This window comes from Phocoena sinus, chromosome 5 (assembly GCF_008692025.1).
Source record: "Phocoena sinus isolate mPhoSin1 chromosome 5, mPhoSin1.pri, whole genome shotgun sequence".
NCBI lineage: Eukaryota > Metazoa > Chordata > Mammalia > Artiodactyla > Phocoenidae > Phocoena > Phocoena sinus.
In genome coordinates, this window is record NC_045767.1 from 134120567 (window position 1) to 134142665 (window position 22099).

Consider the following 22099-nt stretch of genomic DNA (forward strand, 5'->3'; position numbering starts at 1 on the left):
TATACTTAAACGTGCTACATAAGCGCTCTTCTGCATCCACTGCATTTTTAATAAAAACCAAGTGTCAGTGCGACGGAGGGGATGAGGGGCGTGGAGGCAGGGTCTGGGGCGGGAGTAGCACACTGAGGGGTGGTGAGCGGCCGCGAGGACCGGCGACTACGCCGTCCCCGACGCGCCCCGTCCGCCCCCCGCTCCTACACCGCTGAGGAGCGAGTACACGGAGACCCGCGGATTCCCCGCGGGCTGGGGGCAGCGGCAGGCGCCCTAAGAGCCCTGCAGGACCCGGCCCGGAACCCGTGCCTGCACCGCAGTCCGCGCACCGCCCACCGTTCTCCCTCCGCACACCGCTCCCAGCGGCCCGACGCCGGCCCGCCCTCCCCGCCGCCGACCGGAGCCTTCCAGGAACGGGTGGGACCCACCATGGTGACGTCCTCGCGGCCTGGGACCTCCGGACCGCTGAGTCCACACGGCGAGACCTCAGAGTCGGCAGCGGCAACAACTCACGAGGCGACTCCGGCCAAATCCACGAGGAGCGGAAGAAGCCGGGCTCACCTGACCGGCAGGGGGCGGGACGAGTGTCCGTCCCTAAAACGTCCCCGGAAACAAGACCTCACCTTTGTGGGCCGTGGCGGACTCTCACGCCCCCGCCGCGCAGACAGGCTCCCCGCGTGCTCGCCGGGCGCCGTGGGCGGGGTGGCGGAGCTTGGGGCCAAGGGTGAACGGGGCGGCGCCGGGCGTGAGGCAGCTCCCGGCGGTGGCGGCCCGGCCCCGCGGGGTCTCGGGCGTCTGCCCGGCGCGCAGCTCCCGGGCCGCGCAGCCCCTTCGGACGTGGCGGCACCGGGCACCGGCCTCGCGCACGCCGCCCGCTGCCGGTGGCGCCCAGGGCCGCCGCGTCCCCCGGGCGCAGGCCTGCCCTCCGCGCCTCCGGGCCGCCTGAGCGAAGTTCCCCCGAGGCTGTTTCCTCACCCGTGAAGGCCCCCTCTGCCCACTCGAGGCTCCTTCCCACCCGGTGTTTCTGTGTTCTTCTCACGATGTGAGTCTTCGTTCCATCTGTACTTGGGAGGATTCCGTGGACAATATATTCGTTCAGCAAACACTGAATGATCCCCTACTGTGTGCCAGGCCTTGGGAATACGCCGACGATACTCCTGCCCTAGCTCAGCTCATGTTCCAAGGCGACATGTGAAAAAAAAACACCTAATTAATATTGTTTCCAGTACCATACTGTTCTGAAAAACAAAGCTGGAAGGGTAGGCAGGAAAGCTGTTTCACACGTGCTGGTCTCTGAATCCGCTTTTGAAAGTTAAGAGTTGAGCAGAGACCTACGTTAAAGGCAAAAAATTGAAGGAAAGGTAAGGCAGACTTTATTCAAGGGGTTCCTCCTCAATCTGTATAAGGATCACCGCAGTGGGGAGAGATACGGGCTCCACTCGGAATATACGGGGACAGGAGGGAATTTATAGCCCAGGACTAGGGTGGCGGGTAGTGGATGGAAAATTACTAAGAGGAAACATTAGGGGTAACGGGGCATTCTGGCTACACCAACCTAACAGGACTCTCGGATTAGGCAGGCTGGTGTGATCAGACATCACCTGGAAGATGGTGAATGATCCGGAATCTGATGAGTTAGAGACATGGAGGTTGACCAGATGTGGAAGATGGGGGACTCTGGCTAAACCGACTTTCCTGCTAAAATTGAACCATCAGATACGAACAGGCAATCCAAAATCCCAGGCCTAGTTGAAAAAAGAGATCAGAGGAACCTGAGTAGAGTTTGGTCAAGGAGAGAATCTTGTCACCTGAATGAAAGGAGAAAACCAGGCATGACAAGGAGCTACAGGTGGGGAGAAGTGGGGTATATGTGTGCAGGTGCATGAAGTTAACCAACAACTATAGCCACTGAAAACTAGATTAAATCGTAAACAAGAACGGGTGACCACAAGACCCCTGAATCTAGGGGCAAGGCTCTTAAGTGTGTGAAAGCGCGTTCTGTGTGGATCCACACAATGAAGGGGGGCACCCTTGTAGTGTCTACTCTGGAGGCACTACTCTGTTGAGAACTCTGGTTAATCCATAACATTTGCACCCTACTTCTATACGATAACCGTTTCCTGTGAAGCCAACTTAACACCCACTCTACCCAGTTTCCGAAATCCGGCCCACTGCAAGTCATCATCCTGAGTTCTATGTTACTGCAAATCCAGTAAGCATTAAATTCTTGTTCTGGCTATTTCAGCTGTTACTAATTGCTCTACCGAGCACAAAATTCCCTACCTGCTCCTACCCCATTCTTAATTTCAAATTGCCAACAATCCAACAAACCATGTATCTTCATTTTTTTTCATTTTAATTTGGGTTTGAAAATAAAAGATTTTGTATTTTCCCCATTCAGATTCAACCCCTAAATAATATTGATTATGGCCAAGGCACCATGTTCAAAATACACTGTAGCAAATGCAAGAATGAGTTATACAAAGTAAGAGTACAGTAATGCACTATATATATATATAAAGTACAATAGTGAAGACTAATATTTGGTCATCATTTAGTGTGTACATGTACCACAGTGAAAAGCAGAATGAAGCCTCCTACTTCTCCCCCCCAATATCACACCCCTGCACCCTGCCACCCAGTAGAGAGTTGGGAGATATCTTTAGAGATGTTTCCCTGTGCTTTCACAAACATACTAAGGCATATGTGTGCGTGTGTGTGTGTGTGTGTGCGCACATGTGTAGGGGTAAAGTATTGATTAACATTAGATACTGATATAATAATACAGGAATACTTTCTAGGGTAACCACTAAAAGAACAGAAAACAGGGTATATGACTTTGAATAGGATACAAACAAGTAGAGAAAATGAAATGATAAAATATTCAGATAACTCAAAGCAATGAAATAAAAAAAAAGAAACATAGGACTGTAGGGAAAATTTTAAAAATATGGTGGTAGATTTAAATCCATATAACAATAATTATGGACTAACTGCCTGCAATTTAAAAAATGAATATTTTACATTGGATTTAAAACATACAACTGTGTTCTGTTTATTGAGACACATCTGAAACATAAGGAAACAGGAAAATTAAAAGTCAAAGATGGAAAAAGGTATACTAAACAAATACCAAAAGTACAGACATATTAATGTTATAGAAGATAGACTGTAAGTCAAAAAGTATCATGGTAGTTAGAAGAGGTCACTTCATCAAGATAAAAAGGTTCCATTTTAAATTTATATACTTATATTCACCTAGTAATATAGCCCCAAGTATATAGTGGAAAAACTGATAAAATTTCAAATAATGGTAGAAAACAAACAGCTTTGGAGGAAAATTACCTTTTTCAGTAATTAATAGAACAAGCTGATAAAATATTTACAATGATTTGGAAGACTAGACCACCAACACAATTTGACCTAATGGGTCTCACAGAACGCTGCTTCCAGTGCTTGCAAGAAAGAATACATGTGTTTTCCAACATATATGGAATAGTTATCAAAAATGATCATATTTTGGGCCAGAAAGCAAATCCAGACAAATGTGAAAGGACTGAAATCCTACAGAATGTGTTCTCTAACCACTGTGCAGTTAGACTAGAAATCAACAAGAAGATAGCTGGACTTCCCATATAATTAGAAATTAAGAATTACGCTTTCAAATAAGTCGTGAGTTAAAGAAGAAATCATACGGGAATTGGAAAATATTTGGGGCTGAAATGATAACAAAAATACTACATATCCAGATTTGTGAGATATATCCGAAGCAGCAATTGGGTCCTTTAGTGTATGTAGCGCCTCAACATAAATGTTAGGAAAGAGGAACAGCTGAATATTAATGAGCTAATCCGCACCGAGAGGCCAGGAAAGGAACAATAAGGGAAATTCAGAACAGAAGGTGGAAGAGAGTGAAGACCAGAAATTATTGAGATTGAAAAAATACATAATTGAGAACAGGAAAGTAAAAATTTGGTTCCTTTTAAAGAATGATAAAATTGATACATTCCTGCAGGACCACTCAAAAACTTTAGAGTAGACCCAATTAACCAATACTGGAATTGAAACAGGTGATATCACTTCAGATGATGCAAGCGTTAAGAGGATATTATGACCAAATAAATTTAAATAAAATAGCCAAATTCTTAAAAAAATATAACCTATACAACTGACAGAGGAATAGAAAACTTGAATATTTCCATCATCTCTAAAAATGCTACTCAGATATCTTCCCACGTTAAAATTACAAACACAGATTTTTTAGATTTTATAAATACATGTAAATAGGAATAGAACACTACTCTTTAATATGATAAAAATGTGGATTGGTACTAGTGATAGTAGATATCATTGTCTTATTCCTAACCTCAAAGAGCAAGCTTCTGTTTGTTTATCCACTTTGGGAAACCATTCTGGCATTATCTGAAAAGTTGAAATGTGTACATCCTCTAATCCAGCAGTGGCATTCCCGGACACATACCCTAGGAACTCCAGCCCATGTCTCTCAGGATACATACACGAAAACATTCCTAACAGTACTGTTTGTAATAGCCCAAACTAGAGAAAACCTAATTGTTCATCAACAAAAATAGAAAAATAAGTGTGATAAATTCTATACAGCAATGAAATTAACAAACTACAGTGATGGTAAACATTAATTTTTAATCGTAATATAAAAGAAGTAATAGACCAAAGGATGCATACAGTATAAGCTCATTTGTAAAGTTCATTTATAATGTTCAAAAACAGGCAAAATGAGCTACATTTTCTAGATATACTTTCTTAAGTGGCCAGCGATATTCTTAACCTGAGTGGTGGTTACCTTGCTGTTTACTTTATAATTTTTCTTCATGTGTCACACTTATGGTTTATGTACTTCTGTGTTTGTAGGCTATACTTCACAGGAAGAAGTGTTAAAAAAATTTTAGCACAAATGTTATTACTCCATTGTCTTTTGCATCCAGTTTTACTGTTGAGAAGTCTCACTTTGGGCTAATTGTTGTTCCTTTGTGGGTGGTTTACTTTTTGTGTAGAATCTTTTCATAAAATTTCTCTTGCCTTTGCTCTTCTGCAGTTTTACTATCGCGTGTCTAGGTATTGGTATTTCCTTACGTGTCCTGATACTCATGGCCTCTCAATTCCTTTTGGGGATTTGTATTATCTGGATATCGATAATTCTGTTCTCCCAATCTTTTAGGCTTTCTCCTGTATTTTCTGTCTGTTTATTTCTGCTGCCCCTTGGATTACTCCTAATTTCATCTCCCAGTTTATCCTTTTATTCTTTCATGTAATCATCCTGCTAGATATTCCTTGTGTCTTCATTTAACTACCTTACTTTTAACAGATATATATCATATATCACTTGTTTCTAAAAGAGTTTATCACTTTGCTTTATTACCATATTCTTCTTCAACTCTTGAACATGTATTGTACTCATTTGAAACTATTGGTTCATCTGTTCCAATAACTCTGGTTAAGGTGGCATGTGTTGTTCAATTTCATTATTTTTTAACTTTCCGTTCGAGGAGTCGTACTCCTCAGTTGTGTATTTTCCTTGAACCTGTAACATCACATTTCACTGACGGAGTCAGCTCTCTTGTCCTGTAATGTGTACTGGGGACATGCCGAAAGTCACACCCTCAACTGTGTCAGTCTTGGAAAGTTTGAGAACACGGAGGGTGAAATCACAGAGGAGAGACTCCAGGGACCAGAGGATTTCTGCTAACAGGAGAGCAGGAGGCTGAGGGCCCGAGGGCAGCTGTCGTCCTGTGCCTGTTTTCGTCTCTCCTTATTTAGCTGGGCCCCATGTCCTCTGCTAGTGCCTCACACCACTGGGACACCATACTCCCCATCCCTAAGGTGAGGAAGAGAGACAAGAGCTCAAGTTAACAACCTCTCCAGATCCTCGGACAGACATCCTCCTCCCAGGCCACTGCCTCCCACCATGACTCACCAGTTCCCATCTTCCTAGGGGGTTCACAGTTGTAATCTCACTTCTAACAGCCAATTCCTTCCTGCTGCTGTCATTTTTCAGGGTTGTTTTCAAGGAGCCTGTGCTTCTTTACCATTTTATCCTACTTATTGTTAGGCATCCTGATTACATTAATAAAATTAGCCTTTTGTCATATATGATGTAAATTGGTTGGTAAGTTTTCTTTTGAACGATCTGTGACAATTTTTTTGTGGCGGAGAAACTGTAAAATGTCTTTCAGTAGGGAGCTAGTCATACAAAAGAGTTAAAGGTGGTGCCCTATAAAGTTGTATCGTGTTTTCTTCCTCACAGCAGGCTGGGACCCAGTAACTCAAAAGCCTGATTGGTGCCAAAATCAAACTTTTACACATCCGATTATTTGAAATATAGCTCCAAAGAGCAGATGTTTTGCCATTTAGAGTCTCCCTGCTTTGCACACCCTGTGAAACATCACCCAACATAAGCTACCCGTAGGCGAGATCAACCCTGGGGCTGTGAAAGACCCACTGCGGCTCGTCGGAGTTACCTGGGCCTAGGGTCTCCCCTCTCTGATGCCCACACCACTACCCTGCAGGAGAGTGGCTCCACCCTGCCTTTGGGAGGGGTCAGTGCTGAGAGGCTTTCCCCGCCCCCATGCAAATCTGTCGGAGTGACTCCCAATAAAGGTGGTTGTGCGCTAGTGCCATCTCGTGGTCACATCCTCGAGATCTCGCTACTCTAGTTAACAAGTCAAGATTATTTGCTGCTGCTTTAAAAAATGATTTAAATCAGTTTTACTGATGTGGGCAATTTTATAGACTTGTTAAGTTGAAAAAGTGAGCTATAAGACAGTGTGCATAAGAAATCCCACTTAGAACAAACTGTGGAAGGAAGACAGTATAGAAAATATCAGCAAGGATAACAATCAACTGTTAATAGTTTACGAGATGAGGCTTGAGGTGGGGGGAGCTCGGAAAATAACTCTTCACTCTTCTTCTCTAGTGTTTGAATTTTTTAAAGCAATATTTTTAAAACTTTTCCAATTAAAAAAAGGAAGATTGAGAAAAGCTGAATTTGATGATTAACGTGGTCAAAGACTGTGGTGTCATCAGAGATGTGTTAATCCAAACAGAAACATAAGGGCTGGTGATCGAGCTTAGGGTTCAAGTGCACAAGTCCTAGCCTGTAGCACCTCAGAACGTGACCTTATTTAGAAACAGGGTCATTGCAGATGTAATTAGTTAAGATGAGGTCATTACTGGAGAAGGGTGGGCTCCTAATTCAGTACGACTAGTGTCCTGATAAAAAGAAGAAATTTGGACATAGACACACATGAAGGAGAAGGCCGTGTGAATACTGGAGTTATACAACCACAAGAAAAGTGTTACCATTTGAACTGCTCCCCTCCCACCCCCAAAAGATGCCTTGGAGTCCTAAGCCCTACCTCAGAGCGTGACCTTGTTTGGAGATAGTCTTTCCTGAAGTAGTCAAATTAAAAGGAGTTTGTTAAGGTGGGCCCTAATCCAAAATAACTGATGTCCTTATAAAAAGGGGAGATTTGGATAGAGACATGCATAGAGGGGAGGGAGCCACAGGGAGAAGACAGCCATCTGCGAGCCAAGGAGAGAGGCCAGGAGTGGATCCTTTCCTCATGGTCCTCAGAAGGACAACCTTGCTGACACCTCGATTTTGGACCTCCAGCCTCCATGGCTGTGAAATCATCACTGTTGTTTTAGCTCCCACCCCCAAACCCCAGTGTGTGATCCTTTGTTACCGCAGACCTACTGCTTTCTCCACTTCTTGTTCTCAATTTTGTCGGATAATTCTACTTACTTTCATTAAATTTAATGTTCAGAACTATATATATATATATATTTTGGAGTTAACAAATGAACTTCTGTTTATTACACACCAAGTTAAACTTACAGGAACTTAGAACATTTGGAAATTGATCTGAAAGAAAGAACATAATAAATGGAAGAGAAATAAATAAGTCCCAAAGGAAACCATGACACTGGAAATGTAATTTTCCCTATTATAATTTGTGTTTCTGAGTCACGAATTGTCTTATAATTTTCTGCTACACTTTTGTACCATACTGTAGCAAACAGAAAAGTTCCTAACTACAGCTATGTGTGCAGGGGCATTTTCTATCAACGTTTCTGTAGTCAGAGTTTCATTTGCCTTGCCCAGGATTCTCCGGAGGACTGGGGTGCCTAGATTCATACTAGGACAGATTTTCAGAGGTAACAAGACGAAGAACTCCCTAGTCTGACTTTGGCACCATTGCAAAGCCTCGCCTTCCCCACGTTCATTTTCTCTCTCCTAACACTATCAGAACAATTTTCCCAAACACTGCCGTGATCAAGATGTTCAGATGATAAAACGCGTTCCACTGTACTTCACCCTCAACCCAAAAGCAAGAGAACAAAACAACACTCAAAAACAACCCACTTGGCTCTATTTCAAGGCCTTTTCAAAATCTGGCTTCCTGCTTCCCCCTCACTGTTCTCAGCATGAATCTTCCCTTCCTGTCAGATTAGAAATTCTCTTTTTCTACTTTTGTAACCTTGCTCTTGACTTCCTATCAAGGTTACACTAACCAAAATCATATCCATTCTACAAAACCTAGGTTACCTGGAGAGTATATGCCCCATGGAAGGTATTATGGTTCATATCCTACAATAGGATAGGATATGGTTCATATCCTACGATAGGATAACTAGAATGAGACTTACCCTTTAGCCATAAACAACAACAAAACTAGAGACACTATAGAAAGCAATAGTGTTCATATGTTGGAAAACAGGCAGGGCAGAACCATGATCCCTAGAGAATAAAAACAAACAAGGTAAGCCACATCATCTTCCTGGAGGCACTTTGCAGACAGCGCTGCAGGGAAGGCTGTCTCACACAGAGCACAGCAGAATTCTGGAGGTCTCTACTAGGCCAGGCAAAGCGTAACTTCAGGGCAGTAAATGAAACAGTTCCCAGAGCTCACAAAGCGCTGACTGACACAACTGAAACTTGACCGGCCAAGAGAAGAGGGTCCTTGCTGAACACCTGGGACCTTCATTGGAGACCCCAGGGGACGTTATGCTTTTGCAGTAACACCAGAGTGAAGCATACTTTATATCGGTCTTAACAAACTTCAAAAAATGTAAAGCACCAAGCTGTCTGCTAGAATGAAATCCAACACCCTTTAAAAGAATTTAATGAAATAAAATATAGCACCCCCAAACAATGTCCATCATTTAATTTTTAAATTACTAGCTATTTCAAAAAGCAGAACAGGGTAACTCACTGTCCGAAGAGAAAACAGGCAATAGGAGCAGATTTAGAAATAACGGACTTAGCAGAGAAGCACTTTATTTTTTTTCTCAGCTTTATTGAGGTATAATTGACCTATAATATTGTGTAAGTTTAAAGCATAAAATGTGATGATTTGATACACATTTATATTGCAAGATGATTACCACAATAAGGTTAGTTAACACAGCCATCTCCTCAGTTATCATTTGTGTGTGTGTGTTTGTGTCTGTGGTGAGAACATTTAAAATCTACCCTCCTAGCAACTTTCAAATATATAATATAGTATTTTGAACTGTAGTCACTATGCTGTACATTACATTCCCAAGACTTCTTCATCTGAGAAGCACTTTAAGAAGTAGGTCTACCTTCTTTAATACATTACTGTCTACCTCTCTCTCCTACCAAAAAAAATAAGGACTCTATAAACTATGGAAAAAGTAGAACTATCAGTGATAGCATCTGCCATAAATTTCAAAGTAATAATTCAAGAAAGTAGAGCACCTTTCTTCCCCCAAGAAACTTACTGCCCTACACAGGAATCTTACCCTCGCTCACTCCATACTCAGCCCACTAAACTAACCAAATTCAAATAAAGGAACAAAAAGGATGAGTTCATCATTTGTGTCTTTCATTGATAAAATTCCATTTTAACAAAACTCAACAGCTCAGATAAGATATCAGCGAAATGTCAGTGTTCCCGATCTAAATATAACTCACTCCCAAACAGTGGAAATGTACATTTTCACAAATTGGTGTAGACCTCCTGAGTAATCAGTAGGTGTGTTTTGTTTCCTCAGAAACTGCACTTACCAATTCTTGCTATTTATATTTTTTCCTCCATAGCTATCTGTATTAGTGCTCTGGTTCGGTTTTATTTTCATTTGAAGTACACACACAATAAATTCTTTTTCATACTATGAGAAAAAATTATAGTGAAAAATTTAAACAAAGGTAAAACAAAATATTTATTTATTTATTTATTTACAACATGCCTTAAATCAGGGGTAAAAACTGGCAGCCTGAAGATATGGCTTCTTCCACCAACAAAATGTTCACAAATTTTTCAATGCTGAATGCCTTTAGGTGGGCTTGTATCCTCCAGTTTGTCACAGGCCCCTCCAATCCTCTTACATTATATCCTACATTCATTTACGCATTTAACTCCTACTCCAGTAGGTACGTGAGTTTGCCAATCCCTACTTTAGGTGTATAAACCAAAATTAACAAATGCATAATTTCTTCCTATTTGCAGAAAACTTCTGACTATCTTCCAAAATGACTTCTAAAATGAGTAATGGACTTTTCTCCAAGACAATTAAAATTTTGCCATGTTGGCTTAAAACTTGGGGGCTGGCCTTTTGTCAGTAATTGTCTCTTCTAAATGGAGAAAATAGAATGTGGTGTCATGTCTCTGATTTACTCGACTAAGCTGTGTTCATGGCCACACTGGGTGATCTGCATTATCAAATTATGCATACTTTATACTTATATGGTTACTTTCAACTGCATATTTGAAAATATATTTTAAAAGACTAAAATGCCTACAAGGAATATTAATAATTTATATATAAATTTCCATTCCTTCGTTTAAAAAATCTCAGAACACTTTTAAATATTTTATAGATAATTTACAAAACATTCTTTTTTTATGTAGTTAAAAAAGAAATCCACACAGTCTCACAGAACAACAGAGGGAAATTCACACTCACTGTCTAGGGTATTAAATCTTCAAGACTACATTCTTTTCTTAAAAAAACTGATCTTTACTAATGTTAAGAACTTTCCGTTTACTACTTTTGGAAATAGTTGTGCAATACTTTAAACGAATGGAAGAATTTGGGAACTTTAAAAGAAATGTTAAGTACCTCTTATCTCTCCCGTTTTCTTCAGGTAAACACTGCCTCATAGACCATTTTTATACTATCATGTTTACCAATTGTTTGGGTTTATTAGAGCTCTCCTTAGCCAAAATAATAGTGAGTTGCCTATGTTTATATTCACTGCCTTCCTGTCAGCCCCTAATAGTTTGCTATTATGATACTACGAATATTTTTTTCTTTAATTTCCATCTGTACTCCCAGTCCTAGTTTGGTATGTTTTTATTTTCTCTTCCTTTTTTAATCTAGTAAGCAAGCACTAATTTGTAAAGGGCATGCAGAGTAATACAAGATGACCTTCTAAGGATTTTTCCGACTCCAACATTCCTTCAGCAAGTCTTAAAATCTTGTCAGTGTCATACCATTATGGTTTATTCTAATATGTATTCTTAAAAATAAAATTAATTAATTAAAGTGGCAGAATTTAAGTGGCAAATAATATTTAAATTTTTTTCTGAGATATAAGAGATATATAAAGAGTAGCAAGACCCCTGAGTTAGTTGTTTACAACCCAGCTGAACACTGAGATTATCTGGGGAGCTTTAAAAATTACCGATGCCTAGATCCTTTACCCAGAAATTCTGATTTAATTGCTTTGGAGTGCAGCCTGGACATGAGATTTGTTTTTTTAACTCCTCAGATGATTCTAAAATACTACCAACATTGAGAACCACTGGTGTAAGCCTATCTGCAGATTACTGATTCTTAACTTTGACTAAACATCAGAACTGTCAAACAATAATCAGTATCACGGCTGCCAAGAACAAAGAGCTTTATTGAGGTCTTAGGAATTGCAATTCTGGAGACACAGATTGGGGTAAAACTGAAAGAGTGTGCAGGGAAGAGAAAGAGTCAGGGGCTTATAAAGACAAAAGCCACAAGGTTGTTAAAGTTGTCTGGCAAGAATTATGACTGACCCTCATGCAGGAAGGAGATATTTGTCCTTAAGTGATAGGCTATGAGAGTTACTTAGGGTAAAGGTCCAACAAGCATCTTAAGTTTCTGGAACACTGGGCAGGTGTTCTGGATGCCTGTGTTAAGACAACCAGCGGCCAAAAGTTCGGAATCACTTCTTCAGTGGCCTCCCAGCTCCATTTTGGAGAGTTCTCTTGGCAACACCATTTAATTTTCCTCCCAGAGAATCGAAAGGTGCATTAAAACTATAGCGTCCGAGACTTCTAGTTCCATAGATTAAAATTCGGCTTGCCTAAGGTGGAGTCCAGGCGTTTTGCTTGTTTTTTGTGTCCAGTGTGATGATTTTAATGTGACGTTAATAATCATTATTAACTTATAATTACTCAAGAATCAAGCTGCTCAACACCGCAGAGTGGGAGAGGATATAGTACTGTCATTGTGCTTTTGTTTTTTTAGACAATAAGCTATAACCCTTGCCCACTAGAAGTGTTCCATGGCACAAGTTTAGTTTTATAACTGAAGCAAATAAATTCATTTTATTTAAAAGTTATTATTACTAACAGTATTTTAGGGTATACTTGGGAAATTGCAGTTCTAGATATGCCACCATTCAGCGGGTCTAGATTTGACCTTTCCTGCACCTTTTGGTACTTCTATCTGCAAGTCACAGACAGGATTTTCAGCTGCTCTGAAAAGTCTCGTTGACACAGAGCTGCCATATCGGTTAGATTGAAAGTGACTTTGGATAATTCCCATTAATGCTCGGCTACAGAACCGTGAAAATGTCTCGGACGTGGCTTCGAGGAATGAAAGGAAGCACGACTTCAACAAACAGCTTCCCATAACACAGAGACAGAAGAATGCCCCCCTCTGAATTTATACCACGAGTTAGGGTATAAAGACATTTAATTACTTTTCATAATGTTGAACATGGCAGTGACAAAGTAGTAAAAACCCACTCACCGGAAGAAGAAGGCGTAGCAGGGCGAGAACCCAAGGCGGCTTGGCGAGCAGTTTCCTCAGGGAGGCGGGCCCGGCGCGCGACGTCACCTGACGAAGCCGCGGCAGCGGTCACGTGACGGCACTGCCCCGCTCCTTTCCCCCGGAGGCGGGGCCAGGGCGCGCTGTTACGTGACGGAACCGCCGTAGCACCGCCCCTTTCGCTCCTCAGGAACCGGGGAGGACGCCAACGTGGCAGACACCGCCCCCCACCCCCCGAGGACGCGACCACCGTGCTGGTCCTGCAAGACTTGGCCAACCGCCTGCGCATCCATACCATCAGGGCCACCCCACGTCGTGGTGCAGCGCGGCCGAGGTCGTGTCGGTGCTCTTCTTCCACGCGATGAGCTACAGACAGAGCCGGAGCCGCCGGACAGCGACAGGTTCGTCCTCTCCATAGGGCCATGCGGCTCCACTGCTCTGTGCCGCCTGGGCGGAGGCGGGCGGCACCAGTGAACCCAACCTGATGAACCTGAGGACGATTCACTGTGCCCCGGAGAGACATCCCACCCCCAGACTGTCGTCTGTCGATGTGGCGACAGGATCGCTGGGGCTGGGTTGGGCGCCGCGTGTGGAACGGCTTATGCTGGCGAGTACTGGACCAGAGCCAGCTACCGGGTGTTCTGCCTCCTGGGCGACGGCGAGGCCTCGGAGGGCTCTGCTTCCCACTACAGTTTGGATAACCTCGTGGCGGTCTTCCACGTGAACCACTTGGGACAGAGTGGCGTGGCGCCCGCAAAGCACCGCGCAGACATCTGTCGGCGTCGCCGCGAAGCCTGTGGGTGGAACACTCGGGTAGGGAGTGGATGGCCAGGACGTGGAGGCCTTGTGCCACGCGTTTTGCCAAGCGACTCGAGTGAAGAGCGAGCCCGCTGCCATAGTTGCGAAGACCTTCAGGGACCGGCGTATTCCAGATGTTGAGGATGCGGAGAACTGGCATGGAAAGCCGGTGCCGAAAGAAAGAGCAAATGAAGTCATCAGACTAACAGAGTCAGATGCGGACCAACAGGAATCTCATACCCAAACCCCCTGTTGAAGGCTCACCTCCAGTCAGCGTCACAGATATAAAAATGACCTGCCTGCCTGATTATAAAGCAGGCGACAAAATAGCTACTCAGAAAGCATATAGTTTGGCTCTAGCTGAACTGGGCCATGCAAATGAAAAAGCCATTGTCCTGTATGGCGACCCAAAGAACTCCATCTTTTCTGAGATATTCAAGAAAGATCACTCTGAGCGTTATTGAGTGTTTTACTGCGGGACAGAACTGGCCTGTGCCACACGTGGTCGAACCGTTGCTTTTGTTAGGACTTCAGCTGCCTTTTTGACCAGAGCATTAGATCAGATCCGGAAGGGAGCCATATCTCAAACCAGTGTCAGTCTTAGTGGTTCCCACTGCGGGGTGTCCGTTGGTGAAGATGGCCCCTCCCAGATGGCCCTGGAAGATCTAGACATGTTCCGAAGCATCCCCAATTGCACTGTGTTCTATCCAAGTGACGCCGTCTCAACAGAGCGTGCTGTTTATCTGGCTGCCAACCCCAAAGGGGTTGTGCTTCGTTCGGACCAGCTGGCCAGAAACTGCAGTTATCTATACCCCACAAGAAAATTTTGAGATGGGACGGGCCACGGTCATCCGCCACATTGTTAATGACAAAGTCACAGTTATCGGAGCTGGAGTTACTGTCTGAAGCCTTAGCGGCTGCCGATGCTCTTTCTCAACAGGGTATTTCTATCTGTGTCATTGACCCGATTACCATTAAACCCCTGGATGCTGCCACCATCATATCCAGTGCAAAAGCTACAGGTGGCCAGGTTATCACGGTGGAGGATCACTGCTGAGAAGGTGGCATTGGAGAAGCCATATGTGCAGCCGTCTCTGGGGAGCCTGGCATCCACGTTCATCAGCTGGCAGTGTCAGGAGTGCCTAAAAAAAGCGGGAAACCTAGTGAATTGCTGGATATGTTTGGAATCAGTGCTAGACACATCATAGCAGCTGTGAAATCCACTTTAATGAACTAAAATAGCTGATTTCTTAAAAAGTCAGTCTGTTCACATTGGTTTTAAAACACTGGTCTCTTTATATTACATTCATGCTTGTAGTGACAGAGCTATCATTTATATCTATAGTGTTGGGCCTTTTTTTGTTTTTTAAACAAAGCCATTTAACACCTTTCCTCATTCCTAATTCAGAAATTCAGGTCAACTACCTTTCTCTTAAACTGTGACTATATATACAAATGTCACTCTCATTTCTGAATCATTAAAGCAAGTTATAATAGTTTAAGTAACGGAACAGAAAACAAAACCACCACCTCATACAAAGTTTGATGATAAGACTACAAATAATCGACCAGGTTGGGAATTAACATAGGGTAACAGTTCTTTAAATGTGTGTAATTTCTTTGTATGTAGAGAAAATGTGAATTTCATTGTAGACTTCAGTAGCCTAGGTTTTGAAGCACGTTGGAGCTTTCATGTAATGCCATCCTACCTGCAGCTTCCTGGATAATGTTTGACTGCATTCCCTGGGCATTTCCTTGGAAGTTTGCCTTCATCTCTCCTCTGCAGTTTAGAGGCTGAAGGACAGCAGTGAAAGCTCTTATGATGTACCGTGCTGCTTGCAGTGACTGTTCTGTAAAGAGATGAAAGAAAGCCTGACTAGTTCTAGTTTGCACACTACACTGTTTCGTGAGGTTTCAGAAATGTTTCATTTTCTCAGTGACCAAACCAGGTTGCTAACTTGATTATATTCATCTACTAAGGACACTGGAGTCAGTGTAATAAAGTATTTAAAAACCAATAGCTTTATTCAGTTTATGCCATGTACGTGTGACTTGGTTTCTCTCTGATAAGGAAAAACCTTCTGTCTAAACAGGAAGCAGAAAGAGTCATGTCCCCCAACAGTAATCCTGGGAAAAGGTCCGAGCTGGAGACAAATCACTGGAAAACAACGTGTGGGCTGAAGCAGGCCCCTTGCTTTTCACTGTGAGTACAAAGTACCAGTCAGGAAAATCAAACACGGACCCAAGGTTCAAAAGTAAGTTTAAAATTACTTTTTGTCAGGTAACTAGCTCCTTAGTTTTATTACCTTCACTAAGTGCCCTCTTTAAATTCTTTGGAGACATAACCAATTTGTCTCCGGGTCATTGTTCTAGAAGGTATTGCAGAGACCAGAAATTGCCAACCGGGGAATCAGAAAAGTTGGGGCCTGCTCAGGATGGTAGTAGTGCTGTCTGTCTTTTTTCTCTGAGCCGGTTCTGGTTTCTCCTTTTGAAAACTGATCATGCTAATTGCTCTGTTTATTTCCTAAGATTTAAAAATTATTTTGTAAAAATTAAAACAGTTGCTATAGCATTACTGTAGAAATTTAGAAACTACAAATGCACCAAAAAATTTACCTCATTTGTCTCACAGACACACAAAAAAATCCACTTACAGCCTGTGATCTCTAACTGTAGATCTTCCAATATGGTCATTCCCATCTAGTAACATCAATCAAATATATCTGTGAGTGGGTTGCTATTGAATAACAGTTCTTCATCCTTAAAGTTTTCAAACCCTAGTATTGATGCAGAAACAGAGTAAAATAAATAGATAAAATACCAGCACAAAATTACTTGTCCTAACTTGAGTGTGTATACTAGGAAAAGGCTTCAGCTTTTATGGCTTGTAACTTGAATGTGGGATGCAAGATGGTCTGTTTGCAATCAAACATGCATAAAGGCACCCTTAATAATGACAGCAGATCAGGGTTTGGTTTTTCTTTTTAATGACTAGTGGAATCTCAGAGAGGAACAAAAATGTTTTCTGTAGGAGGGTGGGGAAGCCCTTAATCTCTCCTGTAAAGGTTGTTCCATGGGGCGTCAATCCATGGCTATCAGGTGCAGAGAAAAGAAATAGGAGGTGAGACTTCTTACCTTGTGTCTACAATTCTTCACGTAAGATGGAGTCAGATCCAGCTGTGTTGTATTGAATATTCTGTAGCTTTGAATCAGTCTGTAGGTCTTGTAAGTGTCCATGGAAATCAGAGTCATCCTGACTGACGCTAATCCTTGACCACTAAAGCTTGTGAAGCTGCAGTTTTGATTTGGATGAACACCTTGTCCCTGGGTTAACTCAGGTCTCCTATTCATTGTTTTGCCTAGAAGAATGTCATCTAGACTATCAAGAAAGCTTGATGACATTCCAGGGACAGCTATGACTACAGTGGCTGCCTTGCTTATGCTTTTGCTAGCGAAGACCAGCAATCAGTCATCGAGAGTATCACTGATCATTCAGATGGTGAATGGCTCTCAGGTTATTCCCTGATTTCTATGACTCTTAGAGATAGCAAAAGAAGAAATCAGGACATTAAACTTTTATTTTACTTTATCTAAATACATCAGTGGCTATCTTAAGCCACCTGGAAGGTCAATTGAGGGACCCATTTGGGAAAATAATTTTTTTAAAAAAGTAAATTGTTCAATGTTTCTGATGTCTAAATTATGTAACAATAATGTGAGGTATTGATAGAGATTTAACATCCCCAAGTTTACTGAACTCTGCAGGAATTACTACATACTCCAGGGCCCAGTCGGGGGTGTGGTGGGGAGCCCATGAGAAGTATTGAGCTGTTTTGGTGGCCATTACTATGGTGATATGTAAGGGAGGTTCTGGGACATTGTTGTGATAGGAGTGTATCGTTCTTAGAAACTATCACCTCCTCCAGCTTTCCCGGTCCTTTCACTGATGGGGGTGGGGGAGAGTTTCCCTGAGAGAATTGCTTACAAGGTTTGGGGTTAATTCCCAGTATTTCCTTGCAAGACTGGATGTTGGTTTAGACATGGGCTTGCTTCCCTGACCCTAGAGATGCAGGGATGGAGAAGAGCAGGGGATAGCAAACACCAGCAGGCAAAATCCATTAGCCTTCTGATTTTGTGTGACTGACTGCAAGCGACAAATGACTTCACAGTTGTAAATGGTTGAAAAAAATTTTTAAAGGGTGGTATTTCATGACATGTGGAAATTGTATGAAATTCAAATGTCCATGAATAAAATTGTATTGTAACACAGCCATATTCCTTCATTTATCTATTGTCTGTGGTGCCTTTGGAGCTACCTAGGCAGAATTGACATTAGTTGTTGACATCAGTCATAGTTGTGACACACACTTTATGGTCTGCAAAGCCAAAGGACTTACTCTCTGGATTCTTACAACTGAAGTTTGCAAATCCTGGGGTAGAGCATTGGAGCCAGATGAGGGTGACCATATCCAGGTGGAGGGGATAAGGATGGCCTCTTAAGGTTCAGGCTTTACAGCCACCTCTATCTTTGACTATATAGTGTTGGTAGGATTGGAGGTTGCAGGCTTGTCACAGGCCACCATATTGAGGAGTAAAGAGGCACATGCATCAGAGCAGTTCTGTGTGCTGCCTGCAAATTGGGAACAATAGGAAGGTGTGATCTCACCTAGAAAGGGACCACCAATGCTTAGAGTACCTACTTGCTGTTAAATCCAGGGTCTGTTGGCCCCAATGTTGCTGTGTTTACGTAGATAGGCTAAATGGGTAGTGGTTTTCAGCTGAGAGGAGACAAAGATGTATTTGGAGAGGGGCTTCCCTGGTGGTGCAGTGGTTGAGAGTCCGCCTGCTGATGCAGGGGACACGGGTTCGTGCCCTGGTCCGGGAAGATCCCACGTGCCGCGGAGTGGTTGGGCCCGTGAGCCATGGCCACTGAGCCTGCGCGTCCAGAGCCTGTGCTCCGCAACGGGAGAGGCCACAACAGTGAGAGGCCCGTGTACCGCAAAAAAAAAAAAAAAAAAAAAGTTGTATTTGGAGAAACCACTGGGAAGTCGGATGGAGGAAAAGTATAAGAGAAGAAACCTCCCTTTTATTCAACTCCCACTGAAGGAACTGGGGAGAAAGGGAGAGCTTAAGATTGCCCCTTTAAAGATGTGTAGCTAAATTTTAAAAATATAACAAAGTTGTGTTTTTTGGCCACCGTATGTAGCCTGGGGGATCTTAGTTCCCCCACCAGGGATCGAACCCGTACCCCCTGTACTGGAAGCTTGGACTCTGAACCACTGGACCACCAGGGAATTCCCTAATGAAGCTGTTTTAGTAACTGAAAATGACTGAAAGTGCTATGAATTAGGGACAACATTAAAGATGCTTATATATAATGGAAAGAGAAAGAGGGATTTTCGAAAGAATACAGATGATGACAGCTAATGGAAAAATAAAACCATTTTGTGATAGTACACACAGAAATTGAGTCCCATCAGTCAAACCAGTTATACTAAGAAGTAGAATATCATTCTCAATATTTTTATATAATATAAATTCAATATGACATTGAATTATTTTTATAAGCACACTGAATAAAAATGATTTATGATGAAATTAAAACAAAACTTTAGTTTTGTTTCCTTCTCTTCCTTTCAAATGTCTTCACCGTGGCTCTAAGTGGAAAGTTGGACAGATCCCCTGACTTTCCCATCCATCCTTAGGTGACAGCTGACCCTAGGGCTATTTTAAATCATAAAAGTCCAATCTGTATGGGGCAGGACAGGAATAAAGATACAGAGGTAGAGAATGGACTTGAGGACACGGGAAGGGGGAAGGGTAAACTGGGACGAAGTGAAAGAGTAGCATTGACATATATACACTACCAAATGTAAAATAGCTAGTGGGAAGCAGCCGCATAGCACAGGGAGATCAGCTCGGTGCTTTGTGACCACCTAGAGGGGTAGGATAGGGAGGGTGGGAGGGAGACACAAGAGGGTGGGGATATGGGGATATATGTATACTGTATAGCTGATTCACTTTGTTATACAGCACAAACTAACACAACATTGTTATGCAATTATACTCCAATAAAGAGGTTAAAAAAGAAAATCCAATCTGGACTCAGAGACTACAACATGTTCAGCTTAATTTATAAGCAATGCTTTAGTCTTCGTTAAACGTGAGCTATTTCTTCACTTCACCCAAGCAAAGGGCTGCAATTGGCAGGGAAGGGTGCCAGTCTGCAGGGAAGGGTGGGTGGCCGCCTGGTTAGGTTTCCCTTCTCCCAGCCACTCCAACTTGCAGCTAGAGTTTTAGACCAGAGAAGGGTGGGAGGAGAAGTAGCTCTTGTTTGACTGGAAGACTCTGTTTCCATAGTTTGGAAGGTGGGTAAAGCGGATGCATCTCTGTGCCTGCAACTTTATTTCACTTGTGCAAGTATTTCTGAAACGTAGAGAACTTCATCACCGTGTCATACACTGGAATGGATACAGGTAGTTAGACCAAAATATAACAAATACGTGTTTATTTGCACGAAGGCAAAAAGGCAGTCATGCAGTGTGCTGTCAGCTTAGCCAAGTCCCCACTCCACTGTCAGGCACTTTTACAAGCACCGTGGAGGGATGTTTGCTCCAAGGTGGGCATTGGTAGGAGTAAAGCTCAGAATCAAAAGCCAGCTTGGTGGGGGCACCTCCTACCAAGAAGGAAGCTGATCTATCAGAAAGTACGCTGCCAGGAGGACTGTACCGTAAAGGACTCACTGGCATTCCCAATGGAGAGGTGACCAACCATTTAGTTGGGTTGAAGGGCTCTGTGGAGTGGAAGACACAGAATCACATAGAGCTCTGGAGTTGGAGTGTTTTCCTCCAAAAGGCAAACTGCTGAGCTTTCCAGATTCTCACCTCTCATACCTTCAAAGGGAGAACAATGTGCATAAAATTTCTTGAACACAATATATTTCCCCAATGAAAAGTTCTTTTAACAATCTGCTGATTAATAGATTAGTGTATTTCAAAAGCAGACTAAGCATGAAAATTAACTGACGCACACATATACAGACCTGTATGTTCATGTGTGTGTGTACATCACACTATTTATACCACGTGTTTAAAAGAAAATATCTATATGAATGATGAGTGCTACTATGTTCTCATTTTACAGATGGAAAAGCTAAAATGCAGAGAGGTTACGTGTTCATAACTTGCCTAAGTTCACATAACTAACGTGTCCTGGAGCCTGAAGTTAAAGTTATGTATCTCATATAATTCTCACAATAATCTTGAAATATGTATATTATTATTATCCCCATTTCACGGATGAGGAAACTTAGTCCCAGAAAGAAAAATGTTCCTTGTCAATTTCTAAATACACAAGTTTCTAAACAAGTTGTTCCTAAATTAAATTCCATTATACTTCTTTATCTCATTTATATTTGATTTTCCCCCCAAATTATGTTTCTGATTCAAATAGATTTTTTTCTTCAGTATAAACACTAATTTTATAAAAATAAAACAAGTAGCAATTGTGTGGTCCCATCTTAATCAGTGTGACCAGTTTCTGGGAGGGTAAGAAGCAGAGGGAAGCAAACCCACGTTTATTCTACCACCTGGGCCTGCGCTAAGCCAACGCCTGACTTTCCTCCCTGTCAGGAGATGGGCCACCGTACACCTGAGAAATACTCATGTAAACTTCCCTCGGCACCTGGATGCTGCTAAACCGATGTCTCTCGTCTTTCTGTCCTTGGCCTTATAGGTTTGCCCCTTTAGGATGAGGTCTGCTGCTCTGCTCCTGGGGCACTTACCAGAGCGTTAAAGCTCCACTAATACACAGAAGGCTTAAAAGAAGGAATGGGAAAATTACCTTTGGCCCAAATTAGCTGTCTTCTGAAAATTACTAGGTAATCTATTCCTAGAACCCTAAAAGGTACATTTTTATTTCATCTTTTCACCTACACTAAACACCACCCTTCCCTGAACTATTTGTTCTGATAGCATCTACTCTCTAGGTGACAGATTAATGCTGAATATATAATAGAGATTAATTACAATAAAAAGTCACCTAACTCAACCAGCCGTACAAGTCAAGTCTATTTATTAGAAATAGGTTGGTTTGGTTAATTGGTAGTTTTACTCTTTCTGGGGAATGCAAGGATGTTAGAATACTTTACCTCTGTTTATACCAACCCACCCCTCACATAAATGCTATTGTTTTCATGTATTTTAAATCCTTCCATACACATTTATATTTTAAAAACTAACAGATTATTTTGATGTATATCATTCACACAAAAAAG

General features: G+C 42.3%; 2 protein-coding genes across 3 annotated transcripts in view; one reads left to right on the forward strand and one right to left on the reverse strand.

Moving 5' to 3' along the window:
- TMA16 (translation machinery associated 16 homolog) overlaps positions 1-628 on the reverse strand; it is a 38980-nt gene extending 38352 nt beyond the window's left edge. The window contains exon 1 of one of the 2 annotated variants that reach the window (XR_004349981.1): positions 420-628. Coding sequence is in view for 1 of the 2 variants with exons in the window: in XM_032632581.1 (XP_032488472.1) it covers positions 420-422 (3 nt within the window). In the remaining variant the exon portion in view is untranslated. The remainder of the gene's footprint in view (positions 1-419) is intronic. The other variant, XM_032632581.1, reaches the window with a different exon arrangement.
- Positions 629-9409: 8781 nt separating this feature from the next.
- Positions 9410-15061, forward strand: TKTL2 (transketolase like 2). Its single transcript, XM_032632020.1, is given in 11 exon segments — positions 9410-9426; positions 12983-13120; positions 13217-13323; positions 13326-13394; positions 13397-13443; positions 13445-13595; positions 13598-13842; positions 13844-14028; positions 14030-14579; positions 14581-14726; positions 14728-15061. Coding segments are annotated over 11 exon segments (1989 nt in total).
- Positions 15062-22099: the final 7038 nt, after the last annotated feature.